This window comes from Corvus hawaiiensis, chromosome 5, assembly GCF_020740725.1.
Source record: "Corvus hawaiiensis isolate bCorHaw1 chromosome 5, bCorHaw1.pri.cur, whole genome shotgun sequence".
NCBI classification, from domain to species: Eukaryota; Metazoa; Chordata; class Aves; order Passeriformes; family Corvidae; genus Corvus; species Corvus hawaiiensis.
Window position 1 is genome coordinate 63,515,228 of NC_063217.1, and position 23,070 is coordinate 63,538,297.

At 41.2% G+C, this 23,070-nt stretch overlaps 1 protein-coding gene across 1 annotated transcript in view; it reads left to right on the top strand.

Moving 5' to 3' along the window:
• Positions 1-23,070, top strand: part of RNF150 (ring finger protein 150) — a 115,606-nt gene that overhangs the window by 88,715 nt on the left and 3,821 nt on the right. The window contains exon 6 of the mRNA XM_048304578.1: positions 2,225-2,435. Coding sequence (XP_048160535.1) covers positions 2,225-2,435 — 211 coding nt within the window. The remainder of the gene's footprint in view (positions 1-2,224; positions 2,436-23,070) is intronic.

The window sequence follows — 23,070 nt, forward strand, 5'->3', positions numbered from 1 at the left end:
TCTGCTTCTCTCCCTTTTCTGCAAACATCTGCTGGATATGCAGTCACATGCATTTTTGGCAGTGGATTGTATGACTTGAAGCTATTCACTAAGAGCCTTAGCCAAGCCCTCAGAAGTCAGTACAAAGCCTTCCCTTGACTTTAGTGGAATTGTGCTCTGAAAGCACTTACATGCAGGGCACGAGTGAAACCAATATAATTAAATGTAGCAAATGTATCTGGGTCACTCTGGCAGCCAAAGAAATAATGGTTTGGGTTTTTTTTCTGATCAATAATATTTTTTTAAAATTTTTATTACATAATAATAATTATGTAAGATATTATTATATCTATTATATATTATAATTGTTATTATTATTATGTTTCATATAATTAGTTTTATAGCATGCTGCTTAGTTTGGGGCATTTTTTCCAACTAAAAAATTATTCAGGAGTAAAGGGATTAATAATATCAAGCAATACTACTTTTGCATCTTTAATGTTTGGTTTGGCTTTCAATTATAATCCCCCTCTTTAAAAGGTTTAAAAGTTTGTGATAAAACCCCATTCTAGGAATAACTGGAATCAGAACAAAGGATAGACAACTGATCCCCTGAAAAATTGAAATAGTTTTTACTATAGGAGAAAAATAGACCTTTTGTTTTTAATATATGCTGCCATCAAATGTAAATTAAATTAAAAATGAAATTATGAAAAAATTGTTTTATAATAGCTAAGAGTGAGGGAAAGAGTGATAGATCTAAGGGATAATTTTGGATCCCTGTCCTACAGATAAGTGATTGGTACTTCACTTGGAAAAGTACAAATTCAATGAGTTTCCTCATGCTATAGTTGAATGTTCCTTTTTTATCCCAATTCTGAGGCATTCTTGCTGCTTGTGGATTAGACTGGAGCCAGACAACAACAATTCTAGTTTTCATTCCAAACTTCAGTTTGTGGATACAAGACTACTCAAATTGCCTGTCTTTTTCATTAGGAACATTTGTGAAAAAAATATTTAAGAGGTGACAACAATCAGACAGGAAATGTGTGAAAAAAGAGAAAACGTGCTAAGTTCCTGAGTCTGAAAAAAAAAAAAAGGAGTAAACATATGGTAACCTTCTGTGCTTGAATTCAAGGGGATTTCTCTTGTGTTTAAAGTTAAATCTCTCTTTAAGCCTTTGCTGTATCATATTTTGCTTGGTGCCTCCTGTTGGAGATAGGCAGGTAGTGAGATTTTCTGAAGTGTCTTGGCATGTGAGACAACTAAGCATAGAATAAAAATCAGATCCACCAGAGTACACCTCCTCTGACAATGGCCATCTGGATGTTGGGTTTCCAGTCTAGCAGCTTGAGCCCTGTCTCTGGTTAGTGCTGAGCAGAGGGAAGGCAGAGGGAGCATTTCATACCTAGGGGTAGGGGATGAATCACACAGCAAAAATGTCTCAAACCACTGAAGTTAGAGGAAACCTAAGTGACTGATCCAGACTAGCTGTCTGGTTCCTGGAGAATAAAGATAAATGGAAACAAATCAATATTTCCTAACTTAACAAGGTGTCCACATATTGCAGCTCAGTCTTGCTATGTCTCTCTGTCACTGGTCTTGCTTCACATAGCAAGAAAGGCTGTGAATCGAATAATGCTCTTCAGTTTCCCGTTATAGTGTGTTTGTTTCTTTCCTCATAATTGTATTTTGTAGCAAATACAGTATTAGCAAAGGAAATGATCTTTTTATGTTTAGAAACTTGTCTTATAAACAGCTTTAGCTTCTAGTTTTGTACCACACGCATAGATGCACCCACAGGCAGGTCCCTTGAATTCTTATTCCTGTAAGCTCAGATATTGGCTCTGTAAAATGTATATTTCAGGAAAGGATAATCATTCCCCTTCAGCTCCTGCCTGTTTACATTTGTGATCTGATTGAGCAATATCCCTATGTTGAGCAGATCATACCAATAAGTGAGTTATTTTTTTTAATGTGCACATTCCCAAACTCTCTTAGAAGTATAAATAAGAATGTTTAGCAATTGTAGGTGATACAGTTTAATACTCAATGTTTCCATGGCATACTTTGGGTCTATCTTCCAACAGACTGTATTAAGTTTTAAGTACATGAAGGCAAACTCTGTGTGTTTATTCATTATATGTTGCCATTTTCAATACTGAAATCTGAAGAAGAAGAAAGAAGTAAATGTAATGTTTTTAGCAGATAGGAGCTCCATTTTTTTCCTTTTTTTTCCCATTAGCCAAATGCAGATTGCATGGATGATATACCTCCAGACTTGGAAGCATCCATAGGAGGACCACCAACCAACCAGATCACGGGAGCCAGCGACATAACCGTGAATGAGAGCTCAGTGGCCCTGGATCCCCCAGCCCAGACTGTGGGAGTGCTACAAGTCATCCAAGACGTAGACTCCTTTCCCCAGGCTGGTGAGGGTAACTTCACAACAAGCAGTAAGTTCCAATTTCTGGCAGGATTTGCACTGAAATAAATGTCTAGAAATCCCAACCACAAATCCATCTCTAGTGCATGGCCTTTGAGGGCTTTTCTCTGGAGCAATGGCCTTATTTTAAGGCCAGCAGGAATCTACAGGGTAAGTACGTTTCATTATCATGCGTTCTGCTGTACTGGACTGATGGTCGGAGTTCCTGTACTTGAAAGCTTGAGTGCAGTGAAACAACACTGATGATTTGTACAAAAACAAAAGGAGAATTTTACAAGTTTTCAGTGTCTTTAGTTTTCACTTGTGTAAGGGGTGTAAGCGGTACCATTTGAATAAGTAATTCTCAAAATGTCTGCATGTCTCTCTGTTCCTAAAAATTATGTTCTCTGTTGAAAATCTGCTTCTGAGAGTTTAAAAGGAATGTTGTCAGCTGTTTTGAGTGAGGACTGTGCTAGTCTAAAATTCTCACTTGTAGGTAAAATAGCAGATCAGTAGAAAATACCTATGGGTTTGATACTAGTTGGTGTATTGACAAGACTATTTTAGAAAATCATCAGATATACTTGAAGGTAGGTAGAAGAATGTGCCAAAATACAGGTTTGTGTGTAGAGTTTGTGTAGACTCTGGAAAAAAATATACATTTTCAATGATTTCTAGGTACTGCTATGGGACTGGGAATGAAAAAGAAGACAAGTAATAATATGATGTGTAAAAGGTAGGAGAGACATGATGGAGCTAGGCTGAAATGATTTTACATTACTCTTTTTACTCTGTGGAGAGACTTGATATCCCATTTTCTCTCATATTGCAGCCAGTGTCATGGCAGTGAACATAACTTCTAGAAACACTGGACTTGTGACCTTAGATACAGGTGACCCAGAAATGGATTTTTACATTCTGTTTTGTGGATTGAGTTCTGGTTTCAGGTTTGATCCTTTTATGGTCTAAGTTCTGGATCCAGCAAGGGGTGAGCAGCAAGGTTATAATCCCAGCCATCTTCCATGGCCAGCCTGTCAGCTGGGGGCATTCAGCTTTCTCAAGTCTCCTTGAGTGCTGGCAAGAGCTGTTCAGAACAAGATGGCATTTTGTTCCTTCCAGTAATTGTTTTTAAATGCATTTGAGGCTGATTTAAAAAACAAAGGAAAGATGGTACCACAATGTAATAAAGACTGGGCTAAGTGCTGGTCTCTGCTCTGCCCTTTAGCACTCCAGAAGCAAGTAATTCCTCTCACAGATAATGATCCTTGCCCCACAGTTCTCTGGAAGATCCACACTGTTAAGGCTGGGAAGGAGGGATGTGGGGTGGCCCTTAGGAACACAGCTGCATGACACATGCTGGGAAAAGCCTGCAGCCTGGTCCAAAGCCCAGCATGAGGGGCAGTCTGTGCCCTTCATCACAGGATCTTGTCAGGCTGAGAAACAGCTCTTCTGCTTTCTCACCAGGGGTAACAATGGTGTTGAGGCTGCCAGGGAGCACAAGAGCTCAGTAACTCTCCAGGCACTCTCTTCCCTCCAGATTTGTTTCAAGAGTCTGCAGAAGGAACGAACACATTTGTAATTCATTTTCCAAGTTGCCAGCTAAGTTAAGTAACTGGGTGAAAAGCTTGCTCAGAGCCAGCAGGATACTGCAAGGCCTACAAAGATGCTTTATTTTGCCTTGGTGCCCTTTGTTTTCCACCTTATCCTCCATTTTTCCCCTTACCCTTGATAATATTGGACAGTAGACCTGAAGACTGGACAATCCTGAGGGCTGACAGCAGAGCCCATGGACAAGGAATTTGCACCAAGACCAGGCACACAGACAGCAAACTACGGAGCATCAGGAGATCTTCATCACCTGAAGAGACTGGCCATGCCTAGGGAAGGACTGTGAGATGGGTTTTGCCGTGGTTATGTGAGAGAGAGCAGGAGAAGAGAGCAGAGAGAGAAAATTGGCAGATGGCCTGAGCTCTGTGAAGGTTGTGAACCTCACACTGTCAGAGGGGTGGGCGGGGTAGCAGGCCTTTCCAGTTGTTTTGAGAGGAAAGAAGTCCTGAGGGAGGCTCGAAGCACCTTGGGACGACCTTCCAAATGCAGATGTATGCCTGCCTGTGCTGTGGTTGTCATACGGTCACTCAGGGAAATCTGGTTTAACGTTTAGTTAGCTGCTGTCATTCATTCATCATTGACATATAGACATGACTCTTCATCTGGATTTCTCATCTAGAGGGCAATGCAATACTTGAATGTTTGTCAGTGATGGATGTGCGAGTTTCCCTGCTGTCATCACCACATCCAGGGTGGTCCATTTTGTAGTAGTTTGTACTACTATGTAGTGGTCTATTTGTAGTAGAAAAGCCGCTTAGTCTCTTTTTGTAGCAGAGCTGCAGCAAAGAAGAGTCCTTTGGTTGGGAGTTAGGGGCTGAGTTCCAGCCGTTACGGGAATTTGAGTCTCTAGTTGCCTCATGTGAATTTGGAGGATTCAGGCAGTCTGAAAGGTAGAACTTGGCATTGTGGGCAACCTGAACTCTTAAGTCAGTGAAAGGGGAACATCCAGGACCTTATATGTAGTTGTGCTATGAATCCACATGCTAACTAAATCAGAGGGCAGCTGTAGGCTAAATTACTGGGTCATAGCTGTCAGAGTAGATGGAACTTTATAGGCATTGTGTCTGTTTATCGTATTTCTCATATCCAGAATGCTCAGTTACACAACTGCAGAGCTTGCTGAGCGTGCCCTTTCTGTGAACTAGTCTGCCTGGGAATTTGTAAGTGACGATGCTGATTGCTCCTAGAAATCTTTGCTGAAGTTGCTAGGTTCTGGCCTCTTTATATAGTATTAGTGACAGGAGCCTACTCCAAGGCTGAATCTGCACTACAACTTTTTTCTCCCCTGTTATTGAATCTGTTCAGACTCTGAGACTCCAGTGCAGACTTGACGTGGCCTCTTGCACCCAGCACAAGTCCTTGCATCCTTCCTTGTTCCTCACAAAGTTCAGTGGTCCAGGAGGTAAAGGACTTGCCACCTTCTTTCCACCCGCTTCTGCAACACTTTTCACTTCATTGTTGTTACATTCTTTTTTGTCTGTTGATTAATCATTCTGGTATTGTCTTGGTTTGGGCTTAATTTCTGTTCCTGTGGTTTTAGTGATTATTCAGAGCCAGAAGACCTCCCACAGTGTATCTGGAGGGAGGGTATTCCCAGAATACTGTTCACATTGGGTAAAATCCTCTCTCCGTGGTGGCAAAGCTCCTGCTTACTTCAGTGGGGTCAGATATTAATTTCTGGAACTCAGCCAGTGCATTTCTTCTTATTTCTGTCTGTATGCTCAGCAGACATCTCGCCTTCTCTCCCTCTCTTTTGCTCCCCATGCTCCTGATATCTGTAGGACCCTCAGAAATCTAGTGTACTATGAACATCTGGATGGGAGTAAGCCCTAGGGTTCCTTGCTAAACGAAGCATCTCCTGTTTAGTAGCACTGAGCACTTAAAAATGGACCATCAGTTTCTCTCAGCTGCCTTTTACCAAGAGCCAAGCCTTCATCAGGTCGCTTGGGCATATCCACAGCCCAAAGTCTGTTTGGTGTTTAGTCTTAGTGACTGTTTTGTCTCTGTGGTGGGATATTGTGTAGGATCCTGGGATAGCATCTTGTACTATATTTCTGTAACTGGTTGCTGAAAAGGTATTGATGGAAAAAGTGAAAAACTGGAGTTTTGGAAAAAATAAAAGAAAGGGTGAGTGGAGGGGGAAAAATAGTGTGAAACCGATAGGAGTTCATGTCAGCTGAGTTTACTGCTCTGACTTTTTCAGCTCTCCAGAGCATATGAAAGAAGACCACCTAAGGATCTTTTTCCACATAATGCATAATAACAATCTGTGGTGCCTAATTTTTAGAAATGAGTTATGCAAAATGTTAACATTTTTGGAAATCTCAGTGCAGGTGGAATTTCCTGCTCTACATATGATATGAGTGTGAGCTGGACTTGGCTAAGATCTGAACTTGAGGGAGCTCTGAGCTACATCAGCTTCAGAGGGTGGATTTAGGATTTGAGGAGGCCATTGCAATATTCTTTGGGTCAGGCTCAGCTGGGATTGAATGATACGGGTAAAAAAGGTAGTTTTCTGGGAAAGTGGCAGCTAGATATTCTAAACATATGGTGACACTTTTATTCTTTTATAGCACCCATGGTCATTTATGTCCCACAAGCACTTACTAATTTCTGCAGTAAATAATGTGCTGTCTTTGCCCTCCCTTCATAAATACTTCCAGTTTTTCAATTTAGACAAGCTTTTATATTCCATTCAGTGGGATGTCTCATCTCACTGCATAGGGCCTCAGAAATCCCACTAGTACTATCTCTGTAGTTGGAGGAAGATCCATAAGTAATTCTACTGCACACATGGGCAGGACTTTCAGTGTGAAGAACCACAAACCTTCCCCCAAGGTGTCATATCACCTGCAAAGTCCACAGAGTTCGGCACACTGTAAACAGTGTGGGCAGTCTAGACAATAGCAGTTCCTTTTCTGCCTCTCATTTTGTTCTTTCCATAAAACCCTGCCAACATACAGCTCATCATGACTGTTAGGACCCTTTCAAATCTCTCTGATAGCTCTTCATTAAATCTATTAATATAACTTTTCAGGTAATTATTTTGAGCTGTCTATTTCTAAAATGTCTTTGTGAAGAACTGTCAGCCTTTGGAAGTGGATGAAAGTGCATGATAAGAATCTGATCCACTGTTGTCTTGTAACCATTTGACTGTTCCTCCTTGCTATTAATAGTGGGGGTTTTTAGGCAGAATATAAATGGGGAGGAGAAGGTGGAAAAACTCCCTAGATACTAATTAGTACAGAAAGTTATTAACACTTGCATTAACAAGTCCTAATACTGTCCCAGAGAGAGAATATGGATGGCATCTAGTTAAAGACTGAGCAGATTGGCTCCCATGTGCCTGGCGTGTGACATAAGTCCTGGTGGCCCTATTAAAATCTTGTGTGGATGTTGCACTAAGTAATAATCATGGACTGAAGCTTCCAATGAGCTGAGTTCCTGGATTGTTTGGGACAAATACTGACACCAACATAGCATTGGTGGTTTGAAAGAGTCACCAAGTGAAACATAGCTGGCACTAAAAATGTGCTCTGGATTATTGCATACACCTACCAGACTCCTGCCAGACTCTGAATGGACAGGGAAGTTTTTCTGTTATAAATCTGTTCCTCCTTTCCATACATTGAGAAGTGAAATACAATGTGTTTCTACACAGCAAATTGCAAAAAGTGATGTACAAAACTTCTGTGAATCAAGGAGGAAATTTAAATCTCATTTGTTTGTTTGTTTTCTGTTTCACATCATCTGTGTCCATTGACACTGTGTACAGAGCAAGAATGAGGACATCAGATCAGTAATGCCCCTTGTCCCCACTGAGCTGTGGTATGGCTCAGTCAAAGGGCATGGTAAGCACCCACAGCAGTCTGGACTAACCTAGGGTCCCAAAAAGGCAGCAGATGCCATGAAGGTTGCTTAATATTTGAGTCTAGGAAGAGATATAGAAGAAAGTGTTCACCTTCATTAGTGGAAGCTCCATTTATAAGTCCGCCTGTACATCTGAGGTCTGTGACAGTCTTTAGCTTGCCTCTGTCTGTCCCAAATTACATTCCTGCCTCCATGTTGCTTTTATGATGTGTAGCTGCCTTGGAAGCCCAGTCCAGAAGCCAACCAATTTCTTCCTGGTGGTTTTGTTTCATTTGGATCAGTTCCCTGATCCAGAAGTTGTTGTGCCAGTACAATAGGAGGAAAGAAATGTGGAGCAGAAGAGAAGAGAGGGACACAAAAGCCAGCTTTCACAACACTATTTCCAGAAGCAAGCACACTATCTCCATCACAACTGGACCCTACACAGCTGTCTGTTTTGCTCAGAAATCAGAATAAACAACTAGGCAAAGGAAGGATGAAGCTTCAAATCTCATTTGAATGCTCATATCTGAGTATATACACATTTTATTAATATTCAGTGAATGCAAGAGACATAAGGGATTTATTGTCTATGACAATGAAACTAAGGAAGGAAAAGTGCTCCCTTAAAAACTGTATGTCTTTGGTTTGCTTGGGAAGGTTTTGGTAGCAGGGTGGCTACATGGGTGGCTTTTGTGAGGAGATGCCAGAGGCTTCCCATTTGTCCATTGGAGCCAATGCCAGCCAGCTCCAAGACACTGGAGCAGCCTGTACTTTCAGGACTGCACTCCATGGAAGCAACCCATGCTGGAGCAGTTAGTGAAAAACTGTGCCTGTGGAAAGGACGTACATTAGAGAAGTTTGGAGGCCTGTGTCCCATGGGAGTGGTCCCATGTCCCAGGGGAAGAGTATGAGGAGTCCTCCCCCTGACAAGAAAGGAGCGACAGAGGAAATGTGGTGAACTGACCCCAACCCCCACCCCCCTATGATGCTAGAGGGAAAAAAGGAGAGAATTTGGGAGTGAAGTTAAGCCCAGGAAGAAGGGAGGGGTGGTGAGAAGGTGGTTTTAAGATTTATTTCTCCCTACCCTACTCTGTTTTGATTGGTAATAAATTAAATTAATTATTTCTCCCCCAAGTCGAGTCCCTTTTGCGCCTGATGGTAATTGGTGAGTGATCTCTCCCTGTCCTTAGCTCGATCCACTTGCCTTTTGTTGTATTTTCTCTGCCCTGCCCAGGAGAGGAGGAGAGGGATAGAGCGACTTTGGTGGGCTCCTGGTGTGCAATCAGGGTCCAGCCACCACACTGTGTTGGCACAACAGTGTGTCCTTAGATGTGTCATTCCCAACTTCTTTGAACGTGTATTGCATGTGTGCAGGGAAAAAGGGGACCTGAGGACTGGCACCAGTGATAACATAGCTTGTATCTTTCTCTGTATTCCTCTGTCTTTAGCAGATAGCTGGATAAAACACTGAACAAAAAAGCTTTTAAAGCAAAATTGACAGCATAGAGTAAAATACAAATCTGAACTGCAGAGAGACCAGATGACTTCATACTAGCTGATCCCTTTGATTTACACTTGACAACGAAAGCCTTGCCTTGCAAGAGATGTTCAGTATCTTGCGTACAACTGACTTGATTATTTAGGACTCGTGTTCACATCTGTATTGTCTGTGGAGATTTTATTCTCATCAGTTTTTACACAAAGGCCTCCACTGAAATGATCAGGAAGTTGCTGTTTAAGATACAGTGTGCTACTCTGATTCTGAATCTTTTTCTTATCAATTCAGGAACAAAACCAAATGGGAGGTACAAGGATCCAGCTTGGATCAGCACCTGAAAATAAGAAGTATGGCAGAGCAGTGGTTCTGTAGTAAGGCAGGCAGTGGAAGGGGAGGATTCCAGGGTCAGTGCCTCTGGTTGCTGCTGTCATTTCAGATAGACAAGGCAAAAGTAGTGCTCACCTGTACTGTGCAGACCCCAGAGACCCCTACCAGGGTTAGGCTCTGCTGAATCAGTCAGTACATACACAGAGATGGACCCACTCCAGAAACCTGACAGGTAAGAGCAGATCACAGCAAGCAAAGAGATCTCATAAATTTAGTGGGAAAGGAAAGACAATGAAAAGGCAGCTGTGCCTGTTAGAGAGTGAAAACAAGAGGCTGAGGCACTTAGAAAGTAGTGGCATTTCTGCAGCAGTCACTCTTGATTCTGCTTGCATGTATTTTGGTTTGGCTGCATTGCTTCATAATGAGTGTGTGTTTGCTATAGTGCTCCATAATGAAGGTAACTCAGATGAAAGAAGTCAGGCAAGAGCTCTGCTGATAAAATGTTTCCAGTCATTGGTACATAATGTTTTCTCCTTATTTATCCAGGCTGTGTGACTGTGAACATGCAAGAGAATCATTTGCACAAAGAAGCTGACTGGTTTCTCACAAGAATTTAAAGGATTATGTGCATGCTTACACTTGTAGTTTTTGTGTTGCAACCAGCAGTTCTGATTTCTCAAAAAACATGAGAGAGTTGCATTTAGAAGAGATTAAGTAGAAGGGAGGGTGGAGTGTGCACATAACTGTGACAGTTTTTTCTGTGGTAGAAAAACAGTCTTGCGGGAGATGTTTGGACTGGAAGAAGCATACAGAACTGCTCTGCTCTAAGTTTTCTCCAGACTCCTGTAGGGGCAATAGCTCAAACTTTCATATACAGTCTCTAAAACTCTATGATTTCAGACAAAAAAAAAATCAGTGGTATTTGCTCATAAAATACTAGTGAAGTCCTACTCATTTTTTCTATCATTTTCCTCCAACCCCTGCAGAAATAAGGGTGCTTCGGGGATCCTCCAGGGTTGCCACAGTAACCAGGTCACTTCACCTAGAAGCGAGACTTCTCACTAAATTCTTAGTACCTGAACCTTCTGTTGTTCTGGATGTGGGCAATTTGAATTAAAGATAGTGCCTGAAACTGATGCTTTGAGACTGATAGGCCAAATGGAGAAACTGGCTTATGAGTGTTTATAGAAAATGGGAATGATTGGAAGAGAAGGAGTTAACAGGTCAAGCCCAATATCCAAGAGGAAATATCCAACTTTTGGCACACATGTTAGAGGATTTTCTCCTGCTTGAGAGCCTGGGAACAGGAGAGATGCATAAGCCCTCACATTTAGGGATGCTGAAAATAGGACCCACGTGGAAATATTCTTGCCCAGTTAGATGCCATCTCTGCCACTCTAGTGGCAAGGCTGATATCCTGGGGAATATACTCAGGCTGTACTCAGCACAGTGCACACTAGCATCAGAATTAATTTTAGTAATTTTATTAATGAATGTCCACCCAAATTGACCTTTTATTGTGACTGTCTTTTGCAAGTGCCAATACATTTGACTGTTCTTTTCATTGTAACTCCTGTTAATATATCTGAGGCACTCAGGGAGTAGGCAAGAACATATGGTCTGTTGTGTGGCAATAATTAAGCCATTTATTAATATACACAATGTGCAAAACAACTTACCTGGAGATCTCTGTGAATTTTTGCTCTATTTTCCACTCTCTAGGTAGCATAGTGCTATAAGACAATGAAAAAACATACTCCTATAGAAAAAGTGCATAGAAAATATATAGAATAAGGGTGCCACTGGCAAAGTCAGAATATCAAAACCACTTAGCTGAAATAGCTTTATTAAATTTATTAAATTGTAGCATCTCAGTATGGGGGGAAAAATCACACAAAGAGGGTTTAAAATCTGTCAGTTCCTCACACAGGTAATTAAATAACACAACGTTTTCAGCTTCTAAGGTTTCTTTGGGAGACAGCCACCAAATGTGGTGTGTCACGTATGCATGAGAAACCTGACTTCAGATTTTGCCCCCGAGTGCACAGGATATTGAATTCAACTGAGGTGTTGCTAAACTTCATTACTTCCCTGTAACTGCATTTTGAAAAGGTAGTGGCACCAGCAAATTGTCTTTCTGTGCATGAATAGCTGTCAGTCTGTAAGACCAAAATAGTCTTAAAGAAGGAAATTTTAGAAAAGTGACCCTCTGCCAACCTGCTCTGGGAGATGGAACATGCTTTCAGCTGTGGAGAAACTTGCAGCCTAAAAGTGCACTTCCAAGGAAACAGTTTTGGAGAAAAGCTTTGGCAGAAAAGTTGTGGTTTTAATTGTTCACCCTCAAAAGTGCATTGTTAAACTACTATAATGGCTGCATATTCCACAGGGCAGAAACAATTACATTTGTTTGCAGTAATTTATTCCTTCTGTCTCTTTTTTTTTTCCTAAATTAATCCTTCAGTTTTTGTTTGATTGTGACTGAAAGATGCAAGACTGCTTCCCTTGTAAAAACTGAAAATTCACTATAAATTTTTACTCAGCTTCTAAAAGCGCTTTTTCGAGAGTAGATATAAAATACACCAATATTTTAATATTTTGTTTTCTAAAGGCTCCTGGGGTCTAACTTGTTCTGGAACTGCTTGGGAACCTTCTGGAAACTACCACTTTTCAATGAGAGGAGTGGAAGAAACTTGAATAAAAAGGAATGACAAATGGGGTTAAAACTGAACTTAATGTCACAGAGTTTTGACTCTAACTTTACCGTAGTGTATCTAAGGGAAACAATAATGAACAGTGCAGAGACATTTACATTTTTTTAAGTTACATGATTGGTTTCCAGGTTTTTAGAGTGGTTTTGTTACTTTTATTTTTCTAGGGAGGTATCGGTATATAGGGTAATGACTATTTCTTCTGCCTCTCCAAGGAGTGTGAATGCTCAGAACACAAAAGAAGGTGGAACTGGAATATATATTAACTTAAAAAATTGAAACAGAGACAAAAGGTTTTCATGCAGAGAAGCAGTGTTTTAAAATTACTCTGTTTCAACTTGAGTTTCACATGTAGAGTGGTAGTGAGATCTTGATGCTAGTGGTGGTGGCCAAGTGACCTAATGAACATATTTTCTAGTAAAATTCCAGCTGCAGTTTGTTGAAACTTAAATTGACCTTTCCCATCCACTGCTCTAAGAAACTCTGAAAATGGATGTCCTGGGTTTGGCCTTTCTCATGTTCCCATGAGTGTTTCAGCAAGCATCCCTGGTAAAAGCTGGGGTTTGGAGGGGATTTTCTGATGCCAGAAGTTGTTCAGTTGAAAGTACATTGTGACTGGAGGCTTACTTGAAAGGAAATGCTAAACGGCCCTAGATTTATATAGCCTAGAACCAGTTTCTGTTGATGTCCCTGCAGGATTTCCTACCAGCCAGACCCAGGCCTCCAAGGGCTCTTGGCAAGTGAGAAGTTATCCTCAGGTGCCCTTTAGGCAGCTTTAGTGGCCTCTACGTGAGATTGAGTTCCCTCTTCAGTGTTAGTTTTGCTGCTTGTTGTCCTGGGCCCCTCTCTGGGTTTTGGCACACCCAGCATTTTGCAATCCAGTAAATGAAACTCACGTTTTTTTGTCATGTTACTTGTGTGAACCATGAGCAAGGAAGCAAAAGAAGGTAGGTAAATGAAGAGGGAGTGTGTGTGCACTTTTGCTTTAGGCTGGAGAGACAAAAATCTTGGTTTCAGATCTTAGGTCAAGAAAAACTGCTGTTCTTTTTAATACGGGCTCATTTTGGACAGAAAGGGAGGCAGGCAGGAAGGAGACACAGGATCAGAAGAAGACTCACATTAAATTAGTTTAAACTCTTTAAATTGAAATTTTCAGTTTGGTTTCAGTTGTTGTAAAGGCTGATTGTCTTTTTTTTCTTCTTTACATGAAGCTATTTTCATAAATTTTTTTCAGAGAAAATTTGAATGTAGCAGGCCTGGCCTGGCACATCAGTTTTATTTTTAATGGGAAAAAAAATGTTGAGCTATTGCAGGATTGTCAAAAGAGTGTTCCAGTTAAAAGGTGATTGGCATCAACTGATTTAAGTTTTTGAAAATGAACATACAAGATAAACAGTTGACCTCTTCCTTTATGAGAGCTTTTTTTGATTGTTGTTCTGTACTCATGTGTTCTCTGTGAGTGTGCATTAATGTACACAGACAAGCTTGTTAGAATTTCATCTGGTGCACTAGCCCTGCCACAAGACACAAGTAATGTTTTGGACATCTCCGTTCCAAACAAACAGTGGTTCTGTACACCTCCTAGTCATATTTTAATCCTCATTTCATGTGCTAGTGATGGGTTTTAAATGTGCTTATTTTTCTTGCCTGTGGAATGCTTTTGATTAGGTAAAAAATATTGCTTAATCCTCTAAGTAAACTGTGGAAGCAATCTAAAGAAGATGCAAAGGACATTAGAAAGGTTTACTTTTCCAAAAGGAAAGGTTTTGCTATAATCTCTGAGTTTGGGGGGGGTTTATTATTTCTAAACTAATGAAAAGAGACATGTTTCTCATAAAAACAACTACGCCTGGACCAATTAAATCAGGGGGTTTTGCTTAAGTTTTCAGGAAGTCCTTGCAGCGATGTTTCTGATGGAAACTATGGGCTGTTTTGGACTGCAGAAATCTAGTACTCCTAGTACTCCATCCCAGTTATGAGATTTATAGATTATATCAGCTGACAATGTCATCCCCTACCTGCCAATCCATAAATGCCAGCAGCAGTCTGAGTAATTTGCACCCCCTGCAAAAGGCTGACCCACAGACCTAGTGGCACACAAAGACCTTCTCAGTACACAGACTATCCAAATAGTGAGAAGTTACAAACTTCTAGGTATAAAAGTTAACATTTTGCTGTTGGGGGTCTTAGTTGGATTTGCTTCTCTATGGGGTATGCCCAGCCACTGCCCTGGAGGGGTGTCTGCTGAGATAAGGAGATTGAGCAATCTCCCAGCAGGACTCCCTGGAAAGGCAACTACTTTTGGGTCATGGCGAGGAAAGGTAGACCCCCAGTCCTTTGGGAGACACTATGCAGATCATTCTGTAGCCCATTGGTCTGTCCCAGATCCTCTGTAATCCATTGGTCCCCTACTGATCCCCTGTATCCCTATAAAGGCAAGCTCCCTCGAGCCCCTTGGGAGCGAGAGCTCGTCCCTGGCCCTCCCCTTTGCCGGAGGGAGCCCACAATAAAGCTACCTTCGTGCGGAACCAGCCACACGAGCCTTCTTGTCTCTCTCTGGTCTGGTTTGGCCTGGAGGCTGCCCTGCAGAGCTGAGCTGGAATCATGAGCTGATAATCACTAAAGAGCTGACAGCCTCTGCAAGGGCCCCTCTGCCAGCAGCTGAGAGGAAGACACCGGACCTTGGGAAGGCGATTCCTTTTGGGACCATCTCCCTGGACCGGTCATCTCTTCCTGGGTCGCAGCCTCGGACCCCATTACCAGCTGTAATACTTCTCAATCAGAGAGCTGGTCACAGCTGTAGGTATATTACTGATAGTGAAACTATTGAGTAGGCTGCAGGGAAGATCAGATCTGGAATAAAGCTGTTCAAAAGCTGCATAGTTACACTGGAATATAAAATGTGTTGCAAGGTTTGATAGCCTTGTGAGGTTTAAGAGAAAGCAGAGTTAGCAACTGAACTCATCTGTCACTGTAGGATGTTGAAAAAAAAAAAAATTAAATCTCTGTGGTTCAGTGTTGCATGAAGGGCTCTTGAAAACCAGGTATTAGGGCTTTTAGCTGCCACCCATCTGCAGTTCTGCACTGGCACAGAGATCAGTGAAGTAGCTGGTGTAATGAATGTTGCTAATTACTAGCAAATCTGAAAGGGATTGTGTCATGCAGCCATTACAATTGTGGAGTGTAGACTCAACTACCCAGGACATCCATTCCAGAGCAGGTCTCCTACAGCCTTCACTCTAAGTAGAGTAATACTCCCTGTGTTAAAGGTACTGTTACACTGAAGCTGTGTCAAAGCCTGGTCTCTACACTTGTCTACCCTTTTTCCTGCTGTTGTTTTAAAACATCATCACATAAGGCTCCAGAGAAGAAAATCTGAGAATAGTGAAGTATTTGAGATTAATTATTTTAAATGAAAGGTTTTTGATAGCTTTAGAAGTTGGTAGTACCTCATCTTAAGTGTTGTCAGTGGTCAGTAAAGGTCAGAGCTGTCCTTTGTGTGTGTGTATGAGGGAGGATCATATACAAGTACCTACCAAGAATATACCTGAACAGGGGGCACTAGAAATTAAGTGTACACTGTTTTCAGTTAGGATTAAAACTTCCTTCTCTAAGGATTCTGTGAAACTGGATGTTAAAGAAAGCTTCCTTGCAGAATTTTTAATTAGGGGCTTCAAAAGAGGAAGTGTATGGATACTGTAAGAACCCCATAGGGAGGAGATTTAAATCAGTGGAATGCTTTGAAAGCACCTACAATTTATTTTTAAAAACAACTGCAATTTGAATGAAATTAAGGGGTGACACTTCACCTTGTCACGTTATTTTCCTTCATTGCTAACAGACATATAAACAGCAGAAATTATTTCTGCTGTATGGAAAACTGGATGTTCTTATTTAATTGATCAATCTATAATCTGTTTGCCTATGTGCCCATCTTGAAAGAGAGGAAATAGTAAAGCTATAGGGTATGTCTGTAGTGATCTGTTCAGGTTCTTACTTTGTTTTGATATATACATGAGCCCTGTCCGCAGAATATTGTACTATTGCTGATGCCACACCATCAAGAAAGACTACATCTACAACCTGATGGAGTCTGGGAGACTGAAAAGCATGTTCTTTGCTTTTAAACTAGGATTTTTTAGAGAGTCATTGAGAAATTGCTGAGGCACCATGATTCTGGGGGGTTTTTTCTGATGTTACAAATTTGTCTACAGCTGAATAATACTTAACTCAATCTTTGTCTCTTGAGCTACAGCAAGTAGATAAGCCATGTCCTGTGACAAAATATATAACTAAGCTGTCCAAATCAAATCAGGTTAGACAGTCTTGTAAGGTTGAAGAACATATTTTCTCTAAGTTGTTGTGCTGTTTCTGTCAAGTATTCTCTGGTTTTATGGACTTGCAAGAATTCATCTTTAGCCTAAGCAGTGTACTTTGGTCCAATGTCTCCCAGGTTTTTGGGGACATGTACCTGACAGTCCTGTGAGCATGAGGCAGGAGACTATAAATGGTCAAATTCTGCAAGTCCACATGTGTGAGCTGGTGGGAGAGACACTGATTTCATTGTGAGGTGTCAGAGGGTAAAAAAAAAGGTGTGATATACAATGTTAGGGTCTCTGCACATGAAACAACATGTCTGGTGTTTGTGGGCAGTGCTTGGGTAGTGTGGAGGATACTGAAGGGTGTGTGGATGGAATGCTGTCCTAATCTGCTCTGTCAGGCACAGTGGCCCTACAGCTGTGCCCTGCTTCAGGCAATGGAGCTGCTGCTGCAAGAGTCAAGCCCATTCTCAGGCATGTTGTTTCCTTATACTGAACAAAAATGAAAGACTGTTCTTTCCTTAAAGTAAAAATTAAACTTGAAAGTTGGTAACTGTTAAAACTTGCATTTTGCTAGTGACGACAGTAAAAATTATTTATCTGATGTGCAGGTTCTTCCACCACCCCTGTGAGGTTTTTCTCTTTTGGCTTCATGACTGCATGTATTTTTTTTAATATCTAATGAGAAGACATCCCTGAGTGAAATTTTTATTATGGACTTTTCTAATGGAATTGGATTTCAGCGAAGGATCACTGTCCCCAACGTGCATCATGAGGATGGAGTTCCTACCAACATGCACAGAATTAAAGCCCACAAAGTTCTGGGTTAATGACTTGCCCCTTTATCCTTCTTGGCATCTCAGGTGGAGCTCAGTGTTAGCAGCATTGGATAGGAAGTCATGATCATGTGTGAGTGAGAGGGAGAGGAGATGCACACACACTTCATTCAAGTAATTCCACCACTGCTGAGCTCTTCAGCCACCTCCTTGTGTATTTGCTCATTAAATCCTCTAATATATGCACAGGTATTTTTGTGACATCTTTGCTGAAGGATGTTTGGTGTAACTGCTCTTGGGAGTTCAGTATCTGATTCCTCAGTACTGTGCTTTTCTGGTGACCTGGGGTTTTTGAGAGCTTACGCAGTAGGAGGTATTTAAAGAGACAGATTGGAAAATCACGCACATGCTGCTATGACAGACAAACTCAGGCAGACTTATGCGAGCTTTTCCAACCCCCTCATTCAAAAATAAACAGGAGTTGTCTTTGAGGCAAGCTGTTCCCTGTTATAGCTGTGTGCATACTTGTAATTGAGGAAGCAGTTCATAGTGATTAGGCAGAAATATGGGGGGGTTGTTTGTCACAGCAGTCTTATGTTTTACATCAAGTTCTCAGAATTAATTTCTCCTGTGTGGATTTTTACTGTCTAGTAGCCACCTTGTACATGACTTGAAGGAGTGAGAAGTTTCTATCATCCTATAAAAAGCTGCATGTCTACTTCCATGTCCTAGTCTCATTCTATGTCCATGATAGGTTGCTCTTCCGGGCACCAAATGCTTTCTTGCATTCCCCTGCAGTCCTGAGGAGGAGAAATCTCAGCTGGCTTTGTGCAGCTGCTTTCTGCCATGGAGCTCCCCAAGGAGAGGTCACAGCTCTGCAGCATGATCAGACCAGAGAAAAAGGTTTTGGAAACCACTGTCTTACATTGAGTCTTCTGGTTTGATATTGTATCCAGCTGGGGAGTCTTGCGATACCTCTGCAGCATGATTGCTCTGAGGGACTTGCTTGGTGTTGGCCGGTTCATCTCTAAATCACCCCTTCAAAGGATGTTCTTCCTGATGTTCCTTAGTTAGTAAACAGTAATGAGTATTTTGGACCAAACCACTACACTAAGGAACATGAGAACTGAAATTTCTCTCACCATTACACTCTTGCTCATTCAATCCAGTATCTGAGTGAGGCTGTTATTTCCTTTTTTCAGGCTTGCTAGAAGCAGAGCACTCTCCTGACACAGGTTTTTAAAATACAGATAAGAAGGTTCAGTCACAGTAGCAGTCCCCAGGATAGCCCATGGAAGCTGAGATGCACAGGATTAAATCTTGGGATTATACTGTTTGGATGTAAAAGTCTCTTTATTCTGCCAGCCTACCAATAGGCCATGTGTTGTACAACACACACTAGTAGATACAGCATTTAGCTCTGCTTTTGTCTCACACCTGCTGTCCCTCTCAGAGTTTTGAATGGCTGGCAATGTGACTAAAGGTGTTTGCTCACTGCTCAAAGGGTGTTTATCTCTCCACATCTCACCTTGGCTACTGGGATAGTCCTTGCAAAATCCTGTACACACCATTAACATGACAAAGCATGATTTTTCTGTAACTTTATCACTTCATGCTCATTGTTTTGCAGTAACACCAAGGAGCCCTGGTCATTCAGCATCGGCTAAGAAAACCAAGTAAATAGTCCCCGTACCACACCTGATGTTTTAGACGTATAACAGCATGGTTACAGCAGGGACAGCTTGCAGGTGTTGAATGCAATAATATATTACCAAAGGCAGCTAAGGAACTTGAGAATCAAAACTGTCATGTACTTGCAGCCCTGTGCTTCAGTGGTTTTTAATCTTTTCCCTTCTTATTGGAGATGTCACTTTCTGATTTTCAGTCAAGTACATGAATAATTTTGCATGTTCTAAATAATAATAATTTGCACCAGTTGGTACATTGAATGAAATACTTTCACATTTATTTATGAAACTTCCTGTGGGATCAGGAGAACATGATGTCCTGACCAGAGGTGCACCTGGTGCAGTATTTGGGCACTGAGGATGGCCAGTGGTGAACAGTAAAGGAGGGTGTGCAGCAGCATCCCACTGTCCCTCTCTCCTTCTAGACAGTGGGAAGGCCTGGAGGGAGAAAGGATAGGCAGCTTTGCAAAGGTTTAAGAGGCTGGATGCCCCATTTTGAAGGAAGTAGAGTGGTTCTTGTCTGTTGGTGAAATGAGGAGAGTGTGGGACTGAGGAATGGGGTCAAAGATGGAATAAAACACTTTGTAGTGAATAAAATCTGTTAGGTGGCATCCCTGCTTACAGCATGGGGCTGGAACTAGATGATCTTTAAGGTCCCTTCCAACCCAAGCCTCTCTATGATTCTGTGAAGACCAGATGTGCAGATAAACTGTGAAGGACCTTGAATATGGGGATGAGCTGATCCAAGAGCATGAAGTGCAAGAGACAGTGTGATGACTCCACTGACTGTTCTGGTAATCTTTGTGACCAAATTTTGACTGAGTTTAGAGTGGGAAAGAGGTAAGACTAGTCATGTAAAGAGAAAATGATGTTGCAGGATCTAGGCCACAGAAAGAGTTTCCCTGCTGGTCCCAGGGCAGGAGTATGATGAGCCTGTTACACATGAGAGTAAGGACAAAGAGGAAATTATACTGAAAGCAAAAATACTAGATTTTCTTGTGTCATACCTGGCAGAGGCATGTTTGTTGTATCACAGACAGGGTTGGCAGCTCCCCACTAAGACAGCTGATCAAAAGTTCCCAAAATGTCAGCCAGTCTCTCACAGCGAGGAGACTGATCTCCAAAGTGTTGATTTCTACGATAATGTTAATATGTGCTGTGAATTTCAAAGGCTGAGTGTTCTGATTCCTGGGTAAAATCCCAAGGATTTAGTATATGCTCATTAAAGATAGACATATATATATATAACACAATGGAAAAAAAAAGTTTTACTTTTCCAGCCAGTTGGGCCCAACTGCTTCCATACAATAACATCTGGTATGTGTTCTTCCCTTATTTTGCTCAGCTTTCTGCAAATGTGTTTGCTGTCTGCTCCCTGTGTTATATATCCTTATTTGGACGGATTTTTTTTCTTTCTTTTGGAGAAAGCATTTGGGTGCTGATATTTTCTGCGCTCTCTCTGAAAATGAGTTTATTGGTCTTGCCAAAGCACAAGGTGTCTTCTCAGGTAACTGGTGTTAAAGTTTATTGCTTAAGTACAACATGCTCCAAATTTACGCTTCAGAAAATTAGTTATATTACAAATAAATTCTCCATTTTGATGCTTGGCTTGAGATACTGGGGTGTGATTTCCAGATGATGATGATGATGTTAGCCCTTCATACTGCAGGATGTTTGAAGACAAGGAACTATGTCTTTGTCTATTTTCCATTAAGAGATGCTGTATGTTCTCCCAAACCACATATCCTAGTAAAAGATTAAAGAAAGAAATTTTGTTGCCTTTTTATTCAGTAGTAAGAAAAAAAAGACAAGTTTACTTTGGGAGAGTCTCTAGTGTTTTATGTCATATCCAGACCCATCTACCACATCTCTCAACCACTTAAGGGTTTGGTGCAGGTAAAGATATTTTTGAAGTGTCATCTTGAATTTATCTTGCCAGGTCATAGCATGTGGTTCTTTCCCTGTGTGCTGGTGTCTGGGTATTCTTTGCAAAATGTTTCAGACATCATCTGCTTTACCTCCTGGAAGAAGCTCTGTTGTCATTAGTACATTCAAAGAGCTCTGGCTTGTTATTTACAAAAAAGACTCTAACCTTTCCTTCCAAAAGCAGTTACCACATTCAAGTACTTGTTCCCTTTGCTGCTCAGATAAATCTCCCTCTGATGCTAGGGAACAGCAATAAAATGTTCCCCAGTGCTCTGTTCTCAATTGTAGCCAGCCAAACTTAGTCATCCATTTTATTAGCCTCTGTGTACAGAAGGACTGCATTAGTAAGAAGGGGTTTTATAACCCTTTCTCCTCAGATATATCACCACTGTTTCTTTTGCATTAGAGATTTTATAGGCATTTTTAACATGTATTTTACTTTATGTTATGTTAGTGCAGTTTTTACCCGTTCTAAAGTGTTACAATTCTCAAGATTATATGGAAGAAATTTGAGACTTGTGAAATGATCCAAGGAGAAGTATGGGATGATTAATTTGAGAATTATTTTAACAATCAGTAATGTTTTTAAAAGAAGGGGTCTTAGTGATAAATTTAACTGGTATTGTTGTGGAAAGAGTTGCCATTTGAGGTAGTAATTTCATAAGATGCTCTTCCTCTTAAACCATGAACAGCAAAGTGATGCAGTGGCAAGGCTGCATTAGGAGGTAACAATAAACTCTGTCATGATGAAGTGCATTCTTAGGCAGACAAAAAAAACTAGAGGCCTCTAGATATGTCTCTCTCTTTCTCATGAATCAAATGTGATTAATTGTGTCCTGGTTGTTCTGATACTGGAAACAAAATCTGAATAGCACTGCTTGCATTGATATTCTTCTGTGGTTTCAAGCTGAGCAGATTGTGCTTTGATAAAGATCCCATATCAATGCTTCTAATGACTTTGGATATATTTTCTGATCAGGTCCTCAAAGCTGTAGGAGATGGTCACATTTCTGGTTTCTTACGAAGCAAAATCCTTTTAGACACATCTGAATGTTTTCTTAGAAGAAGTGAGCCCCAGACTGGAATGAGGTTTATGGTAATGCCTGCATTTTAGATACTTGTCTAGATCTGGGAGCATAACTAACACTGGGAGGTTCATATCTTTGTTTAAATCTGTCTTCACAAACTGAAGAGTTCTGAAAGAAGGTGTATTTCACCACAGTGAGGATGTGAAATGAGTAGCAGTACTTCTCTGCTTATTCTCAAACGGGCGTAATAGCAGAGAGTTACCCAAAGGTCCGGAGAAGGAAAAAAGTTCCATCATAGACAAACTTTATATATATTTAATGCTGAGAAGCTTTTGTTGTTAACATTTTAGTGTGGTCTCATTTTTCTGCTGATTTCCTTGATGCAAATTGCTTTTGGACGTTTTAGCCCAGTTACAGGGTTTTACAGCCTTTACAGCTTGGTGAGCTTGGGGGAAATCTCAGCCTCTGAGGCAAGCCAGAGCAATTTTAGGAGAGCCCCATGGCATTGTCTGTGTCCTAGGGACATCAAAGGACAGTATGGGATATGGCCTCCTTGGAAGGAGCACAGTGGTGAGCAGAAGTGAGGCCCCCATGAGTGCAAAGTCCACCAGAGTTTCATCGGCTTGTTTCTCACGCTTGAGTGGGTCATTGCAAGTATATCTCAGCTGGTGCCCATGCCTGTATGATTGGCAGAGGAATGGGTTTGTAAATGCACTTTTCACTCACTGTTAAATGCTTAGGTCCCTCCCAAGCCTCTTGCAAACAGTATCAAATTCTTAGGAATGTCTTTTGGAATATTTATTAGTGTATAACAGCTACAGACTTACACCAATGGTTGCGAATAGCAGCAGCAGTAGATAACTATTACTAGTGTGCAATCTTACTGTTTTACAAAGCATCAGTGTACTTAGCTATTTTCATCCTTGTTTGATTGCA